This window comes from Elaeis guineensis, chromosome 15, assembly GCF_000442705.2.
Source record: "Elaeis guineensis isolate ETL-2024a chromosome 15, EG11, whole genome shotgun sequence".
NCBI classification, from domain to species: Eukaryota; Viridiplantae; Streptophyta; class Magnoliopsida; order Arecales; family Arecaceae; genus Elaeis; species Elaeis guineensis.
In genome coordinates this window covers 59,969,576-59,991,662 of record NC_026007.2, presented here as the reverse complement: position 1 = coordinate 59,991,662, position 22,087 = coordinate 59,969,576, and the positions used below count along the sequence as shown (strand labels likewise).

Below are 22,087 nucleotides of genomic sequence, written 5' to 3'. Positions count from 1 at the left end.
CACAATATCCCTTGCCTCCTTGGGTCCTGTCCCACAATATCCCTTGTTTTATCTTCCCTTAGGAATGTTTCTTCTGGTCCCACATCACACGTACTCCAACCCCAAAGCCTTTCATATATAAATTAATATAATTCGGTAAAGAAACAAAAGGGACACCACCTGAAGAAACCCCCAACCCCACCTTTTCTTCTCCCTGGCATCCGTTTGACGCCACCATTTCTCCTCTCTGCCACTCCCACTCTCCGAAGCCTATTCCCCTTCTATCCCTCTCTCCGCCCCCCACTAAAATCACCTGAAAATCCTTCCTTTCCTTCCCATTCGAAGTGAAATACCCAAAGGTCGAATCTTTCGATCTAAAGCCGCCATTTTCCCTCCCGATTTCCCCCATTTTTTGGGCTATCCGGCCCAGATCCTTGTGAGAGATGTGGTGGGAGAGCGTGCACTTCAACGCGAGGCCTAAGGAGACGCCGGACGGGAGGAGAACTCTGGGGAGGAATGGGGGGATCTGGGGCCCTGGGTCCCGGTGGGGTCACACCTGCAACGCCGTCAAGGGGGGAAGGTACCTCTACGTCTTCGGAGGCTACGGCAGCAGCAAGTGCCATACCAACGAAGTTCACGTTTTCGACACTGGTGGGATGCGGAGCTTTCTTCTCCACAATTAGGAAAACTAAAAAAAAAAGAGTTTTGATCTGATGTCTCTGCTCGTAGAGGCTTTCTCGATGAATCTGAAGTATTTTATTGGTGCATTTGTGATTTTTACTGCCTTCTTCTCGTTTGAGTTTAAAAAGATTGAATTTTGATTTGTAGTCTTTACTCGGAGAAACTTGTTAGGTAAATGTTTGGATAGAGGATTGACTTTTATGGCGTGAATGTTTTGGTAGAAGAGCATTTTTTTTATTGTTGGATTTCTGATTTTTATCGTGTTTGCATCGTTTGGAGAGTTGGTTGTTTGGGAAAATTGGATCTCTTACCTTGCTACAAGGTATTTCCAGAAGGCAATCATATACCATGTTTTTGTTTAATTGATGTCATGGGCATTGGTTGTTTGTCTCTCTCTTTTTCCCTCCATTGTTACCTCTTCTTTTGTTCACATAAAATAGAAAAAAAAGAGTGCTGTGTGCTCTGAGGGGGATCGATAGATGATTCTTGAAGTGCATATTAGTTTTGAATAAGTGTGTTTATTGATCGACTTGCTGTTATTGCCTTAGTGTGGTTTTGTTCGATCTTGTGTTGAAAAAATTCATGCCGTTTGCTGACATGGTTATTAGAAGAATCTTTTTTTTTGGTGTTTGTTGTGAAACATGCAGAAGTGTGAACTCGACATTTTAAAGTTTATTTAAGATCAAATACCTTGTTGCCTTTTCAGTAGAAAAAAGTTTGCATGTCGTCATCACCATCATTGTTGCTGCTGGTAGTATTCTTACCTTTATATCAAAGCTATGCACTCTGAGGAGAATTTATAGATGGCAATTGGTGTATGATTAATTGTTTAGTGTTTCAATATGTCTTTGTTAGATATTGGATTGATGTATCTGCTTTTGTGAGCATCCTTCTGTTGTCTTCAGTTGTGCTGATTAAGTAACTTAGGACATTTCCTTTAGTTACCCTCTCTCTCTATCTCTCTGGGTAAAAATGTAGATTGGAGCACTAACTTTAGCATCTTAAATCAGCAAGAAATTGTTAAATTTTATCAATGCTCTTATTCAGTTGTTGTTGTCTCTTTGGCTCTTATTTTGTGCCTCAGAAATGCATGTAATTCCCTATACCAAACCTTGTCCCCTTTTTTTCTAGAGCCTTTCTAAGTCAAGGGGGATTTGGAGTGTGAAGAGTTGCTCCCTGTTAGCATAAGCTTAAACCACTTGGCCAAGGAGGTATCTTTTCCTATGTGCCAGTTGGCCTTCAGGTTTCCTTTTCTAAGAGGGTTGGTACCAGACAGACAGCTGATTGTAAATATCTGCTCTATCTATTCATGGAAACATTCTTAAAATTCATGCTTCTTGGTGAAAATGATGGTAATGGCGTAAATGATAGTGATTTTGTTACTTCAAACTGATGAGCATGTTACAGAATATAAGAAGTTATGCGATGCCATCTATTCTTTAATAAAAGAACCAAAGATTCAATAAAGCTGATTATCCTTGGAATGATTGTTTGAAAGGCCAGTTGTCACGAATAAATCAGTTGACCTTCCTCATCATGTTTTTATGTATGATTTTGGTCTCCTATTATTAATATTCCTAGTACATGACAATGCCACATTACTTTTCATGTGAAGCTATTTGGACCAGAAATTACTTTGAAGTTCCCATTAGTTACAACTTGATTGGTAATAGGTGTGAAGACAGTGATCTTTGGCCAAACTATATGACGATCTTCAGTTATATAATTATGATATGGATATAATTATTTTTAGAAAAATGCAGATGTGGATATAATTATGATATCCAATGCGTTAATACCAATAAATCTCTAAGTACAACTAACCCATCTGTGTGTATGATAGAAAAAGTATAGATACGGGCATGGCAATCTTTGACATTAATTTCATGATATAATATCTACAGCTAACTTGTCATTCAAGCGGATGAAAATAAGTCTAATTATTGATGCTAAAACATAAATGCAGAATCCACAAAAAATACTCCATATGGAAAAGGTTATTTTCACTTTCTGAAAGTCCATGTTCATCTGATTACTTTTAACAAGCCCTATGTACATTCTGCCATTTAAGACGCACACAACAAAAATGTCTCCCTAACTGCTTTTTTTTTTTTTTGCACAAATCTTCCATATATCATAGACTATGACCATGGTTTTCATCTTGGCTGAGTTACTGACATGTGTTGATATTAGGAACCAGTGATACAGTATATAAAATATCAGCTCCTTTTTTCTCAGTCTACAGAAAATGATATATCTCAAAATATCAATTGATAAGAAAGTTGTACATCTGCTGGTAATCATTTCACTATCTATATCATTGATTGTAATCGCTAGAAAAGTGATGTTTGATATCACTTTTTTTTATTGTTGTAATACCCCATCCCGAATCTCAAAGCAACAACAACAAAAAAAAAAAAAAGAAGTTTTTAAGCCAACATATACTCTGTACGTGCTGGGCTGTGGGCAATTAACCGGAACTCCCCAAGGAGTTCTTTCCTTCCCCAACAAGGACTCCGATTTCAATCGGAAGTTGAATTTTTCTTGGCCTCAAACCCCCCGATTCGCTTTCTATATAGAGGATTGTCCTCTCCCTTGAAACAGCCACCGGAAACATCGCCATTCGCTGCCCTTTTCCCTCTTTTCTTCTTGGATTACCATTGGTTAAACTCACTTCAGCTGTCAAAAACTAGACCAATCTTTACCAAAGACAAGGTAAGACACTCAAATCATCTTTCCCCTCAATCTTCTATGGTTCCTAAAACATGGATTCTTGCCAAGTTATTGCTAGAAATTCCATGGAAAATCTGATTTTATTTACGCTGTTTTCCTTGGTTTTTCTGTCTATTTTCTTGGATTTTCCGACGGTAATCATCGCCGTCAGCCACCGACCGATGATCCCCCACTTGCATTGCCCCGGCTTGCATTCCCAACCGCCACTATCGCCGGGGAGAAGCTTCCCTATTTCGAGATTAAGGAGAACGGTAAATCCCCTGTTCGAGAAGAAAAAGAAGAAAAAAAGAAAGAAAAGGAAGGAAAAAAAGAAAAGAAAAAGGAAAAAGAGAGAGATTCTCTCTCTCCTCCCTCTCTTCCTTCTCTGAGCTTGAATTCTCATTTTCTCTCTAGTTTCTCTCTCTACTTTCTCTCTCTAAAAAATTATTTTTCTCTCTCTATAAATTTTCTTTCTCTAAAATTATTTCTCTCTCTCTCTCTCTCTATGAAATTATCTCTTTAAGATTGATCAAGTTAAGAGTCTTCTTTCAATGATTCTGATTGGATATTAGCAAAGAGTCTTGATTCGCGGTCGTCGGATAGTGTGTTGACATTCATCTTGATCAGATCCAGATATCATTAGGTTTGATTATATGTGATTGTTATTGAACTATCTATACAATAATTCAATCTTGATTTGATTAAATCACCTTGATTAGATTGATTGGATTGTTGGATAGTATCACCTAAAGTCTTGTTCCACCTTGTCATTTTTTTCTCCTCTTATTAGATTTGATTATATGTGATTGTTATTGAACTATCTATACAGTAATTCAATCATGATTTGATTAAATCATCTTGATTAGATTGATTGGATTGTCGGACAGTATCGCCTAACGTTCTGTTTCACCTTGTCATTTCTCTCTCCTCTGATATTCTCTTTACGTGATTTATGAATCCAGTGAATCTGACATGTTGTTTTGAGTCTAAGTTGATTTCAGTAAGAGATTTTGAATCGCTCTATCAGTCGAACAACATGCCCATGCCATCCGAGTCTTTATTAACTATTGTAAGATCTGATCCTTGTTGTTTCTATCAAATTATTATATTTTAAGTGACCTCAATTAGATGAAGTTGCTTGATCAAATTGATCCGTGACTGCCAATCAATGTCCTGATCTTCACTTTGAATTTTATCAGACACTAATAAATTTGATCATCATTGATCTCTATTTAATCATCTATTTCCTATTCTAAGCACGATCAGATAGAATTATTTTGATGGGACCAATCGGAACATTGAATGCTACCACTTTTGTCAGCCTTGTAAGGGTGTCAGAATTTAGGATTTTTATTAGTTGTGGATTAAGACTGATAGAAGACTATATTCTGAATAATAGATTCTAAAAAGGATGCTCTCATGATTGATTGAATCTATCCATTCAGTATTTTGCAGAGATAAGTAATGAATCATTTTTTCAAGATATTTTATAATTTATTTTGAAAGCAAATAATTAGCCTTTGAATTATGCATGATTTATGAAATTATTTTTTGAGTCAAAAAGTAATTTAAAAATTTGAGATTTTTGAAATATCATAATTTATTAATTTACTATGGAATATGCATATGTTCAATGGAATTATGATATCTATATGTTATGTTGCAAATGTTCTTTGATACGCATCGGATTTGTGCTCTCAACCTAACTATGTTTTGGACCCTGCTAATAGAGGTTATGTATTGATTTTTGGATCTTGCTAATAGAAATCATATGTTGGTTTTTGGACCCTATCAATGGGGTTATACGTTGGTTTTTGGATCCTGCCAATAGGGGTTATATGTTGGCACTTTGTTCTGGGTCCTACCATAAGAATAAGTGTGGTCGTAGTTAAGACTGTTGAGTTATATATGATTTATTTTGAATCGGCTTTATGATTATGTATGTATATATGAATATTTGAAAGGATTTGATTTGGATTAATTAGCATAGAATATATGTTCTTATGTTTATAGTATTTATTTTTGAACATCATATCTTAATAATATCTGAAATATCTAGTTGAGATATTCATTATTTATTGGACTATTGAGCTCATCATTTCTCTCTTTTATTGTTCAAATTCAAATAATTAATAACGAACATGGGCATTATTTTTGGGAGAGTTTTTTTGAGGCGAGATTTGGCACTGTCAACTTCATTGAATCTAAATCTGTTTTTTTTTTATAGAATTTATTTGATGTAGGACATTTAAATTTGGATATCATTTAGTTTGGTTAATAGATTTAAATCTTTGATTTTAGTATTTTTAATTAATACCACTATGTTGCATTGATGCCTGGCATACTTGTGGAGAGAATTCTTCATAAGTATGCAGCGATTGTCTTCGACTCATAATCTCGGATCGGGAACGTGATAATTAATATGATATTAGAGCATAAGTGAATAAATTATGACATGTAGAATTAGATATAGGATGATCTTAGATGGATAGACATTAGGTTGCGTTTGATGCATTACCAGACAATCTTGGAAGGTAATGTGGATTGCCTTCAGGATAGATTGCCACTATTAAATTGTCGGTAATATTAATTACTGTATTTGATACACTTAGGTAATGTTGCAGTAAAATTATCGAAAATCTTGATTGACATATTTAGTATGACTATCAAATCATCAGTAATATGAAATCAAAATTTTAAAATATCTCCAATAATTTTATCCTAGTGCTCTTCTTTTTCTCTGGTGAGAAGTAATGGAAGTGATGTAGGTTTGATGGTGATGCAGAGAAGTGGTGGGCTGAGGGGTGTGGGGAACCGTGGGCACTGGGGGTGGAGAGGGGCGGGCGCATGTGGAACCGTATGGGTGGTGGGGACGGGTGTGGAGCCATGGGGGGTGATGGGAGACAAGGGCGAGGAGCCACGGGCAAGCAAAAGGAGATGGAGGAGCTGCGGGCCAGGGGCGCATGCGGAGAGGTAGGGGGTAGGGGGAGGGTTGGGCAATGGGTTTTGTGTGATCTTTTTGAGGGATAATTTTGTCGAAATTTTGATTGTAACATTGCCAAAAAAGTGATAATCTGGTGGCCACCCCTCCCCAAGGTAATCCAGATTGCTTTCCATGAGGCAATCTGAATTACCGAGGCAATTTGAATTACCATCCAAAGAGCATATCAAACACAGTAATCTAGATTACCACATTAAATTGCCAGCAATCTAAATAGATTGCTAGCTACCAAATGCAACCTTAGGGACATTGGGTATAGATCTATGATGATTGCAGTATAAGTTGTCTTCATGATTCTTTGACTGAATCTTGTGATTATGAATGAAAAGATTGCTTAGGAATAATAATTCAGAGGATTTAATATTTAATGGATAATTTAGCATCTTAAGTCTAGGATGAGTAGACCATTGATTCTCAATATTAGATTTAGAATATTTAGCGATAGATTTTTTTTCTTTTAGATTTGAAGTATATGTTTCTTTATTGGTTAGAAAGAATGTGAGATTGTCTATCAATCTTAGATATTATACTCGAATGTTCATCTACTGAGAGTATAGTAATGTTTGTTCTTGATCTTGTGATAAATCGATTGAATCAAAAGCAGTTGATGATTTTGGTGAGAAACTTGATATTCTTATCCAGAATTGAGATATTGATTTTCATTATGATAAGTAAATGATTCTGATTTAGATAAAATTTTGCGGTATTGACCTTCCATTATGAAATGATTTAAAACACATCAAGGATCAAAAAATCAAAATGTTCTAGGATGAGATTTGAACTATGAATCCCAAATAAGAAATTTTGAGGACTAAAGCAAGAAAAATTTTAACGGTGAAATTTCTTTTTAAGGGGGAGAATATAATACCCCAATCTGAATCTCAAAGTAGCAACAAGAAAAAGAGAAGTTTTCAAGCCAGCATGTGCTCTGTACATGTTGGGCTGTGGGCAATTAATTGGAACTCCTGAAGTAGTTCTTTCCTTCCCCAATGAGGACTTCGATTTCAATTGGAAGTTGAATTTTTCTCGACCTCAAACCCCTTGATTCGCCCTTTATATAGAGGATCATCTCTCCCTTGAAACAACCACCGGAAACACCGCGGTTCATTGCCCTTTTTCCCTTTTTTCTTGGATTACCATTGGTTAAACTCACTTCGGCTAGCAAAAAACCAGACCAATCTTCACCAAAGACAAGGTAAAACACTCAAATCATCTTTCCCTCAATCTTCTATGGTTCCTAAAACATGGATTCTTGCCGGAAATTTCTAAGGAAATCTGATTTTATTTCTCCTATTTTTCCTTGGGTTTTTCTATCTTTTTCTTGGATTTTTTGACCGCCGCCACCAACTGTTAGCTGACAATCGCCCACCTGCATCACCCCGGCTTGCATTCCCAGCCGCCACTATTGCTAGGAGAAGCTTCCTTGTTTCGAGAATTATGGGGAACAGTAAATCCCCTATTCTATTAAATAGGAGAAGAAAATGAAGAAAAAAGAAAAGAAAAGGATAAAGAAAAAGAGATAGATTCTCTCTTCCTTTTTTCCCTTCTCTGAGCTTGAATTCACATTCTCTCTAGTTTCTCTCTAGAAAATTTCACTTTTCTCACTCTATAAATTTTCTCTCTCTAGGATTATTTCTTTCTCTATGAAATTATCTCCTTAAGATTGATCCAGTTAAGAGCCTTCTTTCAATGATTTTGATTTGATCTTAGTAATTAGAGTTTGGATCTGTGGTCGTCTGGCAGCATGCGGGTATCCAGCTTGATCAGATTCGGATACCATTAGATTTGATTATCTGTGATTGTTATTGAACTATCTATGCAGTAATTCAATCATGATTTGATTAAATCACCTTGATTAGATCGATTGGATTGTCGGATAGTATTGCCTGAAATCCTATTCCATCTTGTCATTTCTCTCTCTGATATTCTCTTTACATGATTTATGAATCCAATGAATCCGACATGTTGCTTTGAATTTGAGTTGATCTTCATAAGAGGTTTTGAATTGCTCTGTCTGTCGGACAATATATCCATACCATCCGAGCCTTTATTAAATATCATAAGATCTAATCCTTGTTGATTCTATCAAATCATTATATTTTAAGTGATCTCAACTAGATGAAGTTGCTTGATCAAATTGATTTCTGATTGCCAATATTGCCAATTAGTGTCTTGATCTCCACTGTGACTTTTGTCGGGCACTAATAAATTGGATCACTATTGATCTCTGTTCAATCATCTATTTTTTATTCTAATCGTGATTAGATAGAATTACCTTGATTGGACCGATCGAAACATTGAATGCTACCACTTTTGTTAGTCTTGTGAGGTTGTTAGAACTTAAGATTTTTATTAGTGGTGGATTAAGACTGATAGAAGAATATATTCTGAATAATAGATTATGAAGGATGCTCTTACGATTAATTGAATCTGTCTATTCAGTGTTCTGTATAGATAAATAGTGAACCATCTTCTCGAGATATTTCATAATTTATTTGGAAAGCAAATAATTAGCCTTTGAATTATGTATGATTTGTGAAACCATGTTTTGAATGAAAAGTGATTTGAAAATTTAAATTTTCTAAAATATCATGGTTTATTCATTTATTATAGAATATGTATATGTTCAATGGAATTATGATATCTATATATTATGTTGCAAAAGTGCTTGGATACGCATCGAATTTGTGCTCTCAGTCTAATTATATTTTGGACTCTGTCAATGGGGGTTATACGTTAGTTTTTGGATTCTATTAATGGGAGTTATACGTTGCCTTTTGGAATCTGCGGATGGGGGTTGTGTATTGATTTTTGGATCCTACCAATAGGGGTTATACGTTGGTTTTTGGACCTTATCAATAAGGGTTATACGTTGGTTTTTGGACCCTGCAAATGGGGGTTATAGGTTGGCACTCTGTTCTGGGCCGTGCCACGGGGATAAGTGTGGTCATAGTTAAGGCTGTTGAGTTATTTGTGATTTATTTCGAATCGGATTTATAATTATGTACGTATATATGAATATTTGAAAGAATTTGATTTGCATTAGTTAGCATGAAATATATATTTTTATATTTATGATATTTATTTTTGAACATCAAATCTTATGATAATATTTAGAATGTTTAGTTGAGATATTCATTAATTATGAATGTGGGTATTATTTTTGGGAGAGTTTTTTTTTTTTTTTTTTTGAGGCAAGATTTTGGCATTGTCAATTTCATTGAACTTAGATCTGTTTTTGTTATTTTTTTATGAAATTTATTTGATGTAAGACATTTGAATTTGGATACCGTTTGGTTTGGTTAATAAATTTAAATATTTAGTTTTAGTGTTTTTAATTAATATCATTATGTTGCATTGATATATGTTTGAAATGTCTGGCATGCTTGTGGGGAGAGTGCTTCATTAGTATGCGGCGGTTGTCATGGGTCCATGACCTCGGCTCACAATCTCAGATCAGGAGTATGACAATTGTATTGGTCAATATTCTGATATCCTGTTTGTTATATATTAGCTGAGATATGAGGCTAACTTAAAATATATAAAAAGTAATTAATTTTTTTCAATTTTCCATCTCATACGAGATAAAATGAGACTGTTGGCTTATCTTTGTATTGATTGCCCATTGAGATTGCTGAATAATCTGAGTTTGGGATCTAAGCACGGTGAATACCTTTTCAGAGCCTGTTTTCCTGAATACTAGAGCTGGTATAAGTACCCAAGTATCATAAGTTGAGATTCAAGAAATTACCTTCACTAACATAACAAGCATGGATTTAAGTTTTGATGAGATGTCCTATGGGACACCAGGATGGTGTACCATCCCATGTGTCAAGATAGCACTATCCCATCATTGTCCTAGCATTCCGATTGGGACATTTTGGGACATCTCCTGTCTCAAATGTCGGGACAAGGCAGATGGCAGCGCATTCTATTCCATGAAAAATCGGGATAGTCGTGACCCACGGGATTTAAAACCTTGATAATTGGACAATCAAATGCCATCGAATTGCTAAATAGTTATTCAGCCAAGAAATGAATTAGAGGCACCTATCAGTGATCATGTAAATCTACAGGTATGTAAGAATGAGGATGTATAAACTTTCATTGATCAGAGGAAGAAAACTTATAATGCATTCATGGGTCATTTGGTTTGCAAATGTGGAGGATACAAATCCTGATCGTAAATTAAATTTCCTTGTAAAAGCTGAAACTGGTCTTCATGCATCATTAATCGACATTTTTGTTGTATGGTAGATGGTATCTCCTGGTTATCTTTCTATAATAGCACTGTTCTTCCACAGGACTTATCATACTAATTTTCGAGCACTACGATGTTAAGGTTTTGGTGCATTGTACAAGCACATTTTGTTGATCAAAGATGAAAATGGCTCCTTCCATCAAAAAAGGAGATGAAAGTGACTCACATATCAAAGAGGAAGATGAAGTCATTCTTGATTAATAATTATCTTCCTTCTTCTAACCATTAAGAATTATGGTTATTTAAGGGAGAGAAGTACCACAGACTGTTTTCAGGGTGTTTCTGGGGTACATTAGGAGTTTCATTCGGATTTGTGATTAAGCATAAACATTCTCATGACCGACACAAGGAGTATATAATGGTCCAAGATAATCACAACAGGGGTATCAACAATTATTTTGTTTTAGTTGAAGAATATTACTAGATCAAGGATGTTGATCACCATCAGAGTGATGTTCTGGATGCCAATTTAGTTGAAGAAACAGGACTGTATTTTCTTTTTATTTTTCTGTCATTTTTTTATTAAACAATTATTTTAGATATGGCTATGATATATCAAATGTTTTCATGTTATATATTCATGTTTCCTTGGTTTGGTGGTCGGTGCCATTTATCAACTTTTAGCTTCATTTATAATTTCTGATGGATGAACTTACTATTCATGAATGTTCTTTGAAGATTCTTTTTCCTTCTTGGGTTGCAGTATCGAATATTCATGCCGCTTGATATCTCCCTTGCCTTCTTTTACTATCTGGATTTCTATCATTACTTATTTCCATATTTTCAATGACCCTCCTTGGAGTTTCCTTAGGGCCTTTATGCATTTTTGTGATGTATTGTTACTCCTTTCCCTGTCAGTTTTTTGCTAGGCATAATCTGCTTGATTATATTTGATTTAATAACAATTAACATTTATTCTCGACCTCTGTTCCAATTTGGCTGCCAACTTGAAACTTTGGAAATTTCCCTGTCAGTTCATTTGTTGTACAAGTACACGACTACAATCTAGTTTTATCAAAAATTTAGCTAGTTACATTTCATTCCTTATTCTCTGAAAGTATCATGTTGAGGATCGTCTTGCTTGGAGCTTATTTAATGCATAAGTTTGATGGATAAAACTGTAAAAGGTTCCCTATTAATTCCTTCTTTCAAATTGTGGTATCAAATTCTATTATGAACTTTTTTTTTTTTGGCATCCTTAGAGTTTATGAGAATATTTTTGAACACATTTTTCCTATTTAGCAGTACCCAGACTTGTATAGGAACTAAAGGCTCACCGATACATATAGCTGGTCCACAATTTGATCAGACCAGATGGTTTTATTATGTATTCATAATTTCTGGTTTGTAAGATGGGTTTTATTCTGAAGATTTAATGTTTCATCTGTCCTTATCAACAAGTGATCTATGGGTGGGAATTTGGAAACTTCTATTTTATGGATTTTCAGGGTTGACTGTCCCTCTGTTTGTATGCTTAAAACTTCAAATTGATCTTCTTGCTCTATTATGTTATTTAGCTGACAAATATTTGCTTTTCTTTTTCATTTTTTCTGCTCTAAATATTTAAGTAAACTAGTTACTTGATAGTGTGAGTGGATATAAAAGTAGTTAATAGTTTACCATACCTTTTTCTAATAGCTTGTTTTCCTTTGTTTTTTACCGGCTTTCCTAGATGGCTTATTTGATGGATACTTGCAGTGCATTTTCCTTTACATGTTCAACTGCTTTTTTAAATTTATGCATACTTGCAAGTTTCTTATAAGTATTTAGAATTTGCATCTCCTTTTTCTTTAATATTTTATGCTGTTTATTTTGGTTGTTTTTTGATCCGTGGCATCTAGAATTTGTGTTAATATATTTCCATGCTTCTTACTTGTAATTTCATTTGCTGTTAACAACAAAAATAAAAAAATAAAAGCCTGAGCTCCCTGCATCATTGCCTGGGCAGTTAAGCAGACTTGGAGCAAACCAATGATGAAAGGTGTTCCGCCCTCTCCAAGGGACAGCCATACCTGCACTACTGTTGGGAACATGCTATTTATCTTTGGGGGTACTGATGGGAAGAGCCCATTAAATGACTTGCATATGTTAGACACCTGTAAGTATGTTGATTTTAATGCATCTTTTTCAAGGTATATGGTCACTCATGTATTTCTTAGTTTATGTATCTGAAATAGGAATCTTCTATTTAGGTGTTTAATTACAGAGATATTTAAGAAATAATTTTTTTTTACACTTCATTGTCAATAGTTCTTCTCTTCCAAGTCTGTTAATCTGATTTTCTTAATATCAATCATTGAAAATGTTTCTATAACTACTCGTTCTCGTACCAATTATGTTTCGTCTATAGAACTGGAAGCTCTGTTCGAACTCTAATTACTTTATCTTTGTACACTTTAAAATGAGATATTGTTTCTGGCAATATTAATTGCTACTTCATTTCTGGTGTATTATTTTATTATGCTATGTATGGTACCTGATGGTTGACCCCTGATCTCTAACACTAATTATATGAACAGTGTCTAATACATGGTTACAGCCAACCGTACATGGCAAGGGACCGGATGCACGTGAGGGGCATAGTGCTGTACTTGTCGACAAGCGACTCTTCATATTTGGAGGCTGTGGGGAGTCTAGCGATACTCATAAACCATTATATTACAATGATCTTTACATACTGGACACAGGCAGCTTTTCCAAACCTTGCTTTTAACTTTCTAAGATACACAGGAATGTAAATATGGGCAGATGCATGTACACCTCCATGGACATGTGGACCAGCATATATGCACATGTTCCTGTACACCTTTGTTCTTATTTTTGTTTTATGATAATGCAGCTTGGACTTTCATTTGTTAATCAAACCTTTCATTTAAAGATTCTATTCTTATATCCAATCTGATTAAAACCTCTTGCAAGTGACATTACATACTAAATTTTTTTTCCAGTTATCTGTAATATATATGCATATATTAGGAGATGCATAGACATTTCCAACTATCTAATGTATTTAGGAATACACATAGATGTAGAATGCACAAACTTGCACATGTATACATACGAGTACACATGCCCTTGTACACATTTGCACATTGGGCAAATAGTTTGGAATCAGGTGCTTATTTTATGATCAACCCAATATGGACTTTTATTCCTTTTTATTAGAATTTTTGAATTTAAGATTCTAATGTCACAACCAGTTCACAACTCTATTTGGAAATAAACCTCTCCATGATTGGATAATTCTTGATGGCTCTATCTTTTGATTACACAAATGAAAGTGAAGTTTATTTGGAAAATAACATTTATCTGTAGTCAGATTGGTATATATCTGCTAAGATTTGTATCATGTATGCATTACCCCATTATGAACTGTTTTTCTTTCTTGTAAGCACATCCTTATTGGATCATGCATTCAGCACCTCTTTCGGAACTTTGCTTTCTCGATATCATTATTTATCAAATGTATCAGAGCAAATTTAAAATATAACTATCTCTTTTGCCATGCTGTAGAAAAATTAAGCTGGGAACATGCTGTGACATCTGGCACACCACCATCGGCCCGTGATTGTCATAGCTGCTCATTTTGGAATAACAAGATTATAGTGATTGCCGGTGAAGATTCTTCAGATTGCTATTTATCTGATGTTCACATACTTGATGCAGGTATATCAGTTTTTCAGGATGATGTGGATGTAATTTAAAGATGCTTTTCCCGAATTCAAAAGCATTCATTTTTCTGTAGGACCAGAATTGATTTACCTAATCATTTTGTAAAATAATTTATTAAAAATGTGAATAGGGAAATGCATTGTTACCTAGACACTTCCTCCAAAAGTGTTGGACATGGCAAAAAAACCTAAGCATGGGGATACAATGTTTATGTGTGTGCACATGTGCCTTTGTCTTTTTTTTTTTTTGATGCTTATCCACAAAAGATTAAGGGGAAGGGAGTTATATATGCTATCTGACAGACAAATTAACTAAATAGTTATGAGTTTATCAGGTTATTTAAGTTATTCATTAGATTCATTTAAAGTTATTTTAGATGCGATGAGTTATCTAAATTGATAATTAACTGCAATGCCTTTATATTTAAAATATAGTAATCCTTCATTTAAAGTTTCTATATAATTATAATAACTTTATATCAAAATATAGGGAGACTTTGCTTAAAGCATATGCATAACTCTGATAAATTTATAGTAATGATACTTTGCATGAAGTGTCTGTGTAACCTTGTTAACTTTATATTGAAAACACATTAACACTTCACTTGAAGTGTCTGTATAACCTTAAAAACTGTAAATTAAAACATAAAGATACTTTGCTTAAAGTGTTCAACACTTGAATATAAGAGCCCCATGCATTACACCAAAAGAAAAAGGTGCCAAGCTTTGGCACTTTTCCTAATGTCAACAGGACACTTCAAAGTGGATTTGCTAGGTGTGTTGTGTTGTATCATGTTGTGCCATGTGGCCCATGTCCAAGTGTCAAAAAGTCAATGCTGCTAGAACACTTGAAAAATGAAGTGTCCAGGTTACAAGGGAAATGTTGTTTTCATGTTTTCTGCAGCTTCTTTTTGGCCATTAAATTAAAGTTATATTATATCTTGATCTTAAACAACATTCTGCTACTTACGCGTTCACAAGATCTAGCAAATTATGATAATGACTGCTATGGATAGGCAACATCTATTTGTACTTTTGATCAGTGCTGCTTATGTATAAATACTAGTAAAAAAAAAAAATGAGAATGTTCTTCTCTCTTTAGAGAAATTTATATTTGCATCAAATGCCATATCTTTACACTTAAATATTTCATGGCAGAAACTCTTGCGTGGGAAAAAATGAGTACTTCAGGGATCCTTCCACATCGTGCTGGGCATACAAGTGTGGCCATTGGAAGCAATATATTTGTATTTGGGGGTTTTACAGATGCTAGAAACCTTTATGATGACCTACATGTACTGGATGTTGGTATGTGTTCTAGAAGTAATGGAAAATAATGGTGCTACTGTATTCTATTCGCTTTGGCTAGTTGTTCTTTTGCTCAAAACATGACATATTCTGTTCATGGAGATTGGTAGAACTGGTAATTGATCCTTGTTTCTGTTTTAAAATCACTTTATCTGTGATATACTTTTATTAAGAATAAGAATTTACACTATGAATAAAAAATGACATTTAAAAAATAAAATGTGCTGAAAATTCCTTATGCACAAGGATAACCATGAATGCACTTTCAAGTGGAGCTCTGTCTTTTTTCTTTTGGGAGATAATGCACTAAAAACAAAAGGTAGGGAACACCACATATTTCAAACTGAGGTTCTTGATTGGTATAATGAGTTCTTGTCATTGGTAGATGCATGCTTAAAAGCTCAATCCAAGAGAGCATGTGATCCAAGATCTTGATAAAAAACAATTCTTAGATCTAGCTCGACAATCAGTGGGATAAGTTAAATACACTATCTGTTATACATTTGATGACAACAGCATTAACTAAACTGTAAACCTCACAGAAGTCTCATTTGTTGCTCTTGAATTTATCATCAGAACAAGGGTGACAAATTTTGAATGGATTTTGCATTCATCACTATCAAAAATACCATGTAGGGAGGTATAATGTGCGGTGCTTGGCAGTTACTTCACAGATATTCGCAAATATTTTCATCCTTTCTAATGCAGGGTTGTTGGTTTCATTTTATAGATGGCTTAAACTAAGAAATGTGAACTCAAACTGCAGAACTGAACTTCTGTATGTTGGTAAAACATCTTTTGGTCTTGTAGGTTTGACATGCTTTTTCCCCAGAGTTAATGGTTGAAGGCTTTTTCTGTTTCATTTTTGCTTTCCTTTTTTCACTGTTCCACATGTTCTGTTATGGATCATTTGATATAACTATGGACATATGCATGATCTTGATGTATGCCATATTTTAGGAGGGAAATCAAGATTGGCTATTTGGATTAGAGTAATTATTTTCTTTAAATTTAAGAAATTACAATGAGAAATTAATGTATGTGCAGATAGTCGTAGTTGGAGGAGAGTTGTACCTGTGAACCAGGGGCCCTCTTCCCGTTTTTCAGTAGCTGGTGACTGTGTGGATGAACGGAGGGGCATAATTGTTTTCATAGGTGGTTGCAATCAAACTCTTGAGGCACTTGATGACATGTATTATCTTCATACAGGTTCGACTGTGTTCATTTTTATGTAAAGCCTAACTTACATCTAGTATTTGATTCCTTTGATGAAATGCTGACCGTACTTTTTTTAAAATATTTTGTTAATCTCTGCTGCTAATGTATCTTTTTAATTTTATTTTATCTTATTTTTCTCACAGAATCAGTTGGTTTAAAATGCACAGACAGGATTTATTTTTTAATTTTCCTTAAGCTATTTCTAACTAATATTTTTCCTTTTTTGTTAATCTCTTGCTAGATATGCCAGTGGTAAATGGACTATTGGAACATACTCGGGAGAAAATCTCCATTAGGAGAGAGTTAAAGAAAAAGTGCCAGGAAGAATATCATCCTGCTGAAAGTTTTGGGAAGGATAATGGTGTCCTCAAGCTTGGGACGATGTCTGATTCATCCCAGCCTGCACGTTTGCAGGATTGCAGTCAGGCAGGTAGGTGCTGATACAATCACAGAGTTTAGTGATGCTAGTATGGATACATAATCCTGAACTTTTATAATAAGAGCACTCTTCTCAAGAGGAGTAACTGCTTATGTTACAATCTCTCGGGAGGCCTTTATAAAGGAAAGTAACATATCATTTTTAGTAGCATGTTTTGAGTCATCGTATTCTGCCCATGCATGCAATATTTTTTGATCAACTAATATCTTGTACATATATTAAATAGTGTTTTTGGGAATCCTCTGGGTCTGTCAAGTTTGAACTTTGATGATACAAATTTACATACACATACATATGTGTGTTATTACGCGTGTTTTATTTTATTAAAATATGTTATCTTGAAGAGTCCATTTCCCTTTACCTGAAAAGAAAGTGACTTGGCATCAAATACTCGACCATGTTTCCTGTGCCAATAAAAGATTCTATTTTTGTTTGATATGTTCTTCTTAGAGAGTGGCCCAAGCAGCTGGAAAATTATCATTTTATAGCCTTACTCTCTTTTACCTGAAAAGTGTCCCTTTACCAGAAAAGGAAGTGACTTGGTGCTGCTGGTAAGTACTGGACCGTGTTTCCTATGCCAATAAAAGATTCTATTTTTGTTTGACATGTGCTTCTTAGAGAGCAACGTAAGCAGTTGGAGCATTATCACTTCATAGCCTTGCCTCTTTTACCTGTAAAAGGAAGTGACTTGGTATAGAGAGTGCAAACTCTATATTTTCTTTGTTATTGGATTTGGATGTGATGATAACAATTGAATATCTGGCTGAAAGCTGTACTTCAATGCAGGAACAAGAGCATGTGATTCCAGGCCTCCTGAAGAGGTTACATTTGAAGCTACAATTACAAATTCAAATCCATATGGCCATGCAATTGAAACAACCATTGATGGAAAATTGCTTCATGGCATGCTATTCTGCTGTACATCAAGCTTTATCCTGGATAAGTATGATTACCCCAACAAGTAAGTGTAGAAAACTGTTCTTTGCGCAAGCCAACTTATAAATTGGTCAAACTAACTGAATTTTGAAAATTCTGTTCTGATCTTATCAGGAGGATGGCCACAGATGGCGGAGATGCTAGACAGAATGTGTACCAACCCTTCATGAATACCAATATAGCCATCCATGCAGAAACGCGAAGCTTGGAGAAGGGGCGACGCAGGGGTGTTTATGGCAGAAAATCAACATCACAAGAGTTGCCTAGGGGAACTCTTGCATCAAAGTTGACTAGCTCAACTCCTGTCGCTGTTGTTCAGCCAAATATGGTAAGCCTGGATATTCCTATATAGCACTTTGTAATGATTATTTATTTCACTGGCGCCTTGTTCACTGTCAGACATCAAAGAAGTGTTGGGTGCAAGGTAGATATTAATTACAAATAAATGCTGCTGATTTCTTTTTTTTTTTTTTATGAATTTGATTTTGCTTGGTCCTCTAATTGAACTTGTATATTTCTGGAGTTGAGCAGACATTAGTACCATTGTGAAAGGTGGAAAAAAAAGTACAGGAAAATGGAAAATTACTGTTGTCCAACTAATAGAAAGTTGCACTATTCATTACATCTTTAAAATTTATGTGGCCTGCAAATTTGACTGCTTGGCACTTTTAAGCTTTATATTGACTATTCAGAGGCATTAAACTAGGTCTGCTATGAGAGATTAATTGGTTTGTGGCTTGGCGTACTCTCATTAGTCAACCATCTGATATTTCTGATTCATGTGCTGCCCTTTTTTATGGAAATAAACCATTTTGTTTGCCTGATTTACATCATGGTCTAAAAAAATAAAAAAAATGTAATATGGCCAAGCTCCACAAACGCATCACTTGTGGACAACTTTTGACTCCCTATCACTGCTTGAATTTAATTCCCAAAATGCAGCCATGTTGGGTTTTCTGTACCCGTTTTGCCTTCATTTGTTCAGAATTTTCAATCCATGGTACAGTCAGTTATGTGCCATTTCCAACCACTTTTGGGTCACTGGATTAAAGAAATTACATCTGATTACATCTGTGCTGTCGAATGTTTCCCATGGATCTGGGGTCAATCTTTCAAGGATGAAACAACAATTTTTTTTTCTGATATATATGAGAGTGGAGGAATCAGACTTAAATATCATCTGGCATTTCTCTCAATTGTTGGCAGCATATAGGCCTCCACATGACGCCCATGCTGGAGAGCAGTCATTGCTCACAGAGATTGGGGTTGCTTCCGTGTCTCTGTGTCTGGGTTCCTACTGTTATATCCAATGCCAGTTTCTCCTGTGCTAGTTTATATGTTGATGTTAACTTTTCCTGTGGCCACCAGATGACCTACCTTGTGTGTCTTGTTTCTGATCTAGGAAAACCAAGCTGAAAGTTGATTGTCCACTGCTATATAACTTTTACTTGCTTACCTTCATTGAACTTTGACCTTGTTAGTGGTTTACTTTGTTTGTGCTTGTTTCTTATTTCAAAAGATCACAGTGCCTAAGCTACTTTTCTTATGAATCCTTAGATGCACTGTAGAGTTTTTTATTTTGTAACTGGTAAGTCTGGTTATGAAATTATTTGTTTGATCAGCCTAACTGTTCTCTTTATCATTCATGATTTCATTCCTGAGCTGAAGTTTCAGATTATACACTAGGGGACTCATATCGTACAAACTGAAGGTAGGGAAAATTGTGTATGAGATGATTTGGAATTTGTAATGTAGGAAGGTTCAAGAATAAGCCCTATGGAAGATTTACATGGAATATGAGAATGTGACCTTGGAAGTTGGAACATTTACATTCTGAAGGACATGCCTTTGGTTCTGTTTTTTGGTTAGCATTCATTTGAAATGATTAATTTGTTGGAAACTACAAGTCCTTGTTTGTGTATAAAGGGTCTAAAAGAGCCTTTGATAATATTCTAGGGTTAGGGTAGTCTTTATTCCATTAGGATCGAGAGCAGGGTGGTGCTGAAGACTAGTTATATCAGATACATATTCAGATGTGACAGCTAATTATGTTGTTTCCTTGTGTAGTCCCACATGACACATATTTATGATTCCACAAACACTCTGATGATATGCAATTGCTTTAATTCAAGGAATGGACTATGGAGATGCATGAATATATTCTGCCTGGACTCAGATTTACAATGGATGGGACTGGATCTTACACCTTAAGGATAAACTTTCAGATCAGTCAGAAGATGCACTCGACCCTGTAAAACTCACCACTGTAATTGTTCTTTAGAAAACTAGGACATGAGATGGCAGATTTAAGATTCATAAATTATAGATAAGGAAGTTTAGATGGATGTGTGATGATATTAGGAAGATCATTGCTTAGTGGAAGACTTGGAAGTGACACTGCGAGGCAAAATTTGTTAAGATATTCGGAACCTGTGGAGATCAGAAGCCCGATGAGAAGAGGTTCATGAATTTGAGTTGGAGGAGGTATGGTACAGAAGATATACACATATGAAAGTTACTTTATCTGTTGACATGTTTATCTTGACATGGGTTGGGCAGGAATGAATGGTGGAACAGGATCCACAGAACCAAACCAAACAGATTAAATGTGCTTCTTGGAGTGCATATCTTTAATTCAGTCCTTAAAAGGCTATCAAAAGTCATATAAGGAAAGATGATTGTAGTCCAAATATTTTCTTGCAGGCCTTAATCAATGTGGAGCCGCCATCACTTCCACATGCAAATCAGAAGAATGTTGGAACTCCAGATGATCCACAAAAACTGAGTGATGAAAAATCATGCGCGAAGGCATCTGCCAATGTTGAAGAAACCCTACCCTCGTCAGCAAGCCAGGGTAAGAATGCTGACCTTTTACTTCAGAGCTACCTTGATATCACAGTTATGTCTGTACCATGCATGACAGATGCATGGTTTTATTTTTATTGTTTTTAACCAGCTTGGAAAAATATATTGTCTTCCTTAGGTGTTTATTTTTTTCAGTACAACGGCATCATTTATATTAGAATGTTCGGTTATTATAACTAATGTTCATGATGCCCATATTTTCTTATTCTCAGTAATGGATACCGAAGAGGATCATCGGTCGAGCAATGGACATCATCAAGAATCAATATGAAATGTAAAAATAATGCCTCCGGTAACCGAACAAGCTTTAGAAGGAGGTTGAGCAAGGGGCGGCCTTTTTGGGAGGGAATAGCAATTCCTTCGATGCTAGCAGAGTGAATGACTTAAATATTGTGCAACCACTCTGTGCAGCCCTGCCTGAAGTCTTTATCTACAGGTCATGTTGTATAGGCTTGGCCTTTTATTGCTCTCCTCTGTTGTTATGCATCCTTTTTTCGCCATCCTGTTGTTATGAATGTTCAAACATGACTATATAAATTATACAAAACATTCTTACATAACAAATCACCGGTTCAATATGTGGATGGACGTTGATCCAATATGGATTTTTGTCACCATCAAATCGATAAAAATGATTCCACGATTGACATCGAAGCATGGACTGCGGTGGATGGTAACACCTCTACCCAACTGAAAATCTAATATGGGCATTTGCAAGTGCTTGTGCTGCAGCGTTTTTGGAGAGGATTAGTTTCATCCTTTGATGCATCCTGGTTCATTTCCAAGTAGTTGTTTTTGTGTTTATGCTAAATGAAAATCTCCTTCTCCATGCAATGTGTAATCCTCTGTTGTCCGTAATGTGAAAAATAGTGTCATAAGTGATGGCAGGGAAGGCAAGTGGAAGAATGAAATGTACAAGAACTCCTCGGAGCTTTGTGGCATATAGATTGGGAGCACCTTAGGCATCCTAAGGTATTGGCACCAGTACGAGTCATTTCTTTTTGCTTATGGTTGAA

General features: G+C 35.3%; 1 protein-coding gene across 1 annotated transcript; it reads left to right on the top strand.

Moving 5' to 3' along the window:
• Positions 1 to 140: 140 nt before the first annotated feature.
• Positions 141 to 21,635, top strand: LOC105058101 (uncharacterized). The gene is made up of 11 exons (XM_010940896.3): positions 141 to 630; positions 12,583 to 12,732; positions 13,154 to 13,321; positions 14,148 to 14,300; positions 15,464 to 15,613; positions 16,661 to 16,822; positions 17,073 to 17,261; positions 18,057 to 18,231; positions 18,321 to 18,534; positions 20,910 to 21,060; positions 21,284 to 21,635. The coding sequence occupies exons 1-11, from the start codon at positions 423 to 425 to the stop codon at positions 21,340 to 21,342; spliced, it is 1,779 nt and encodes a 592-aa protein (XP_010939198.1). The 5' UTR covers positions 141 to 422; the 3' UTR covers positions 21,343 to 21,635.
• Positions 21,636 to 22,087: the final 452 nt, after the last annotated feature.

What these genes read in the sequence shown, in the direction of transcription:
- LOC105058101 (XM_010940896.3), top strand. Translation starts at nt 423, where the DNA reads ATGTGGTGGGAGAGCGTGCACTTCAACGCGAGGCCTAAGGAGACGCCG. An exon ending in AGTTCACGTTTTCGACACTG is followed by an intron (nt 631 to 12,582) that starts GTGGGATGCGGA and finishes TTGCCTGGGCAG; the next exon opens with TTAAGCAGACTTGGAGCAAA. An exon ending in ACCCTCGTCAGCAAGCCAGG is followed by an intron (nt 21,061 to 21,283) that starts GTAAGAATGCTG and finishes TCTTATTCTCAG; the next exon opens with TAATGGATACCGAAGAGGAT.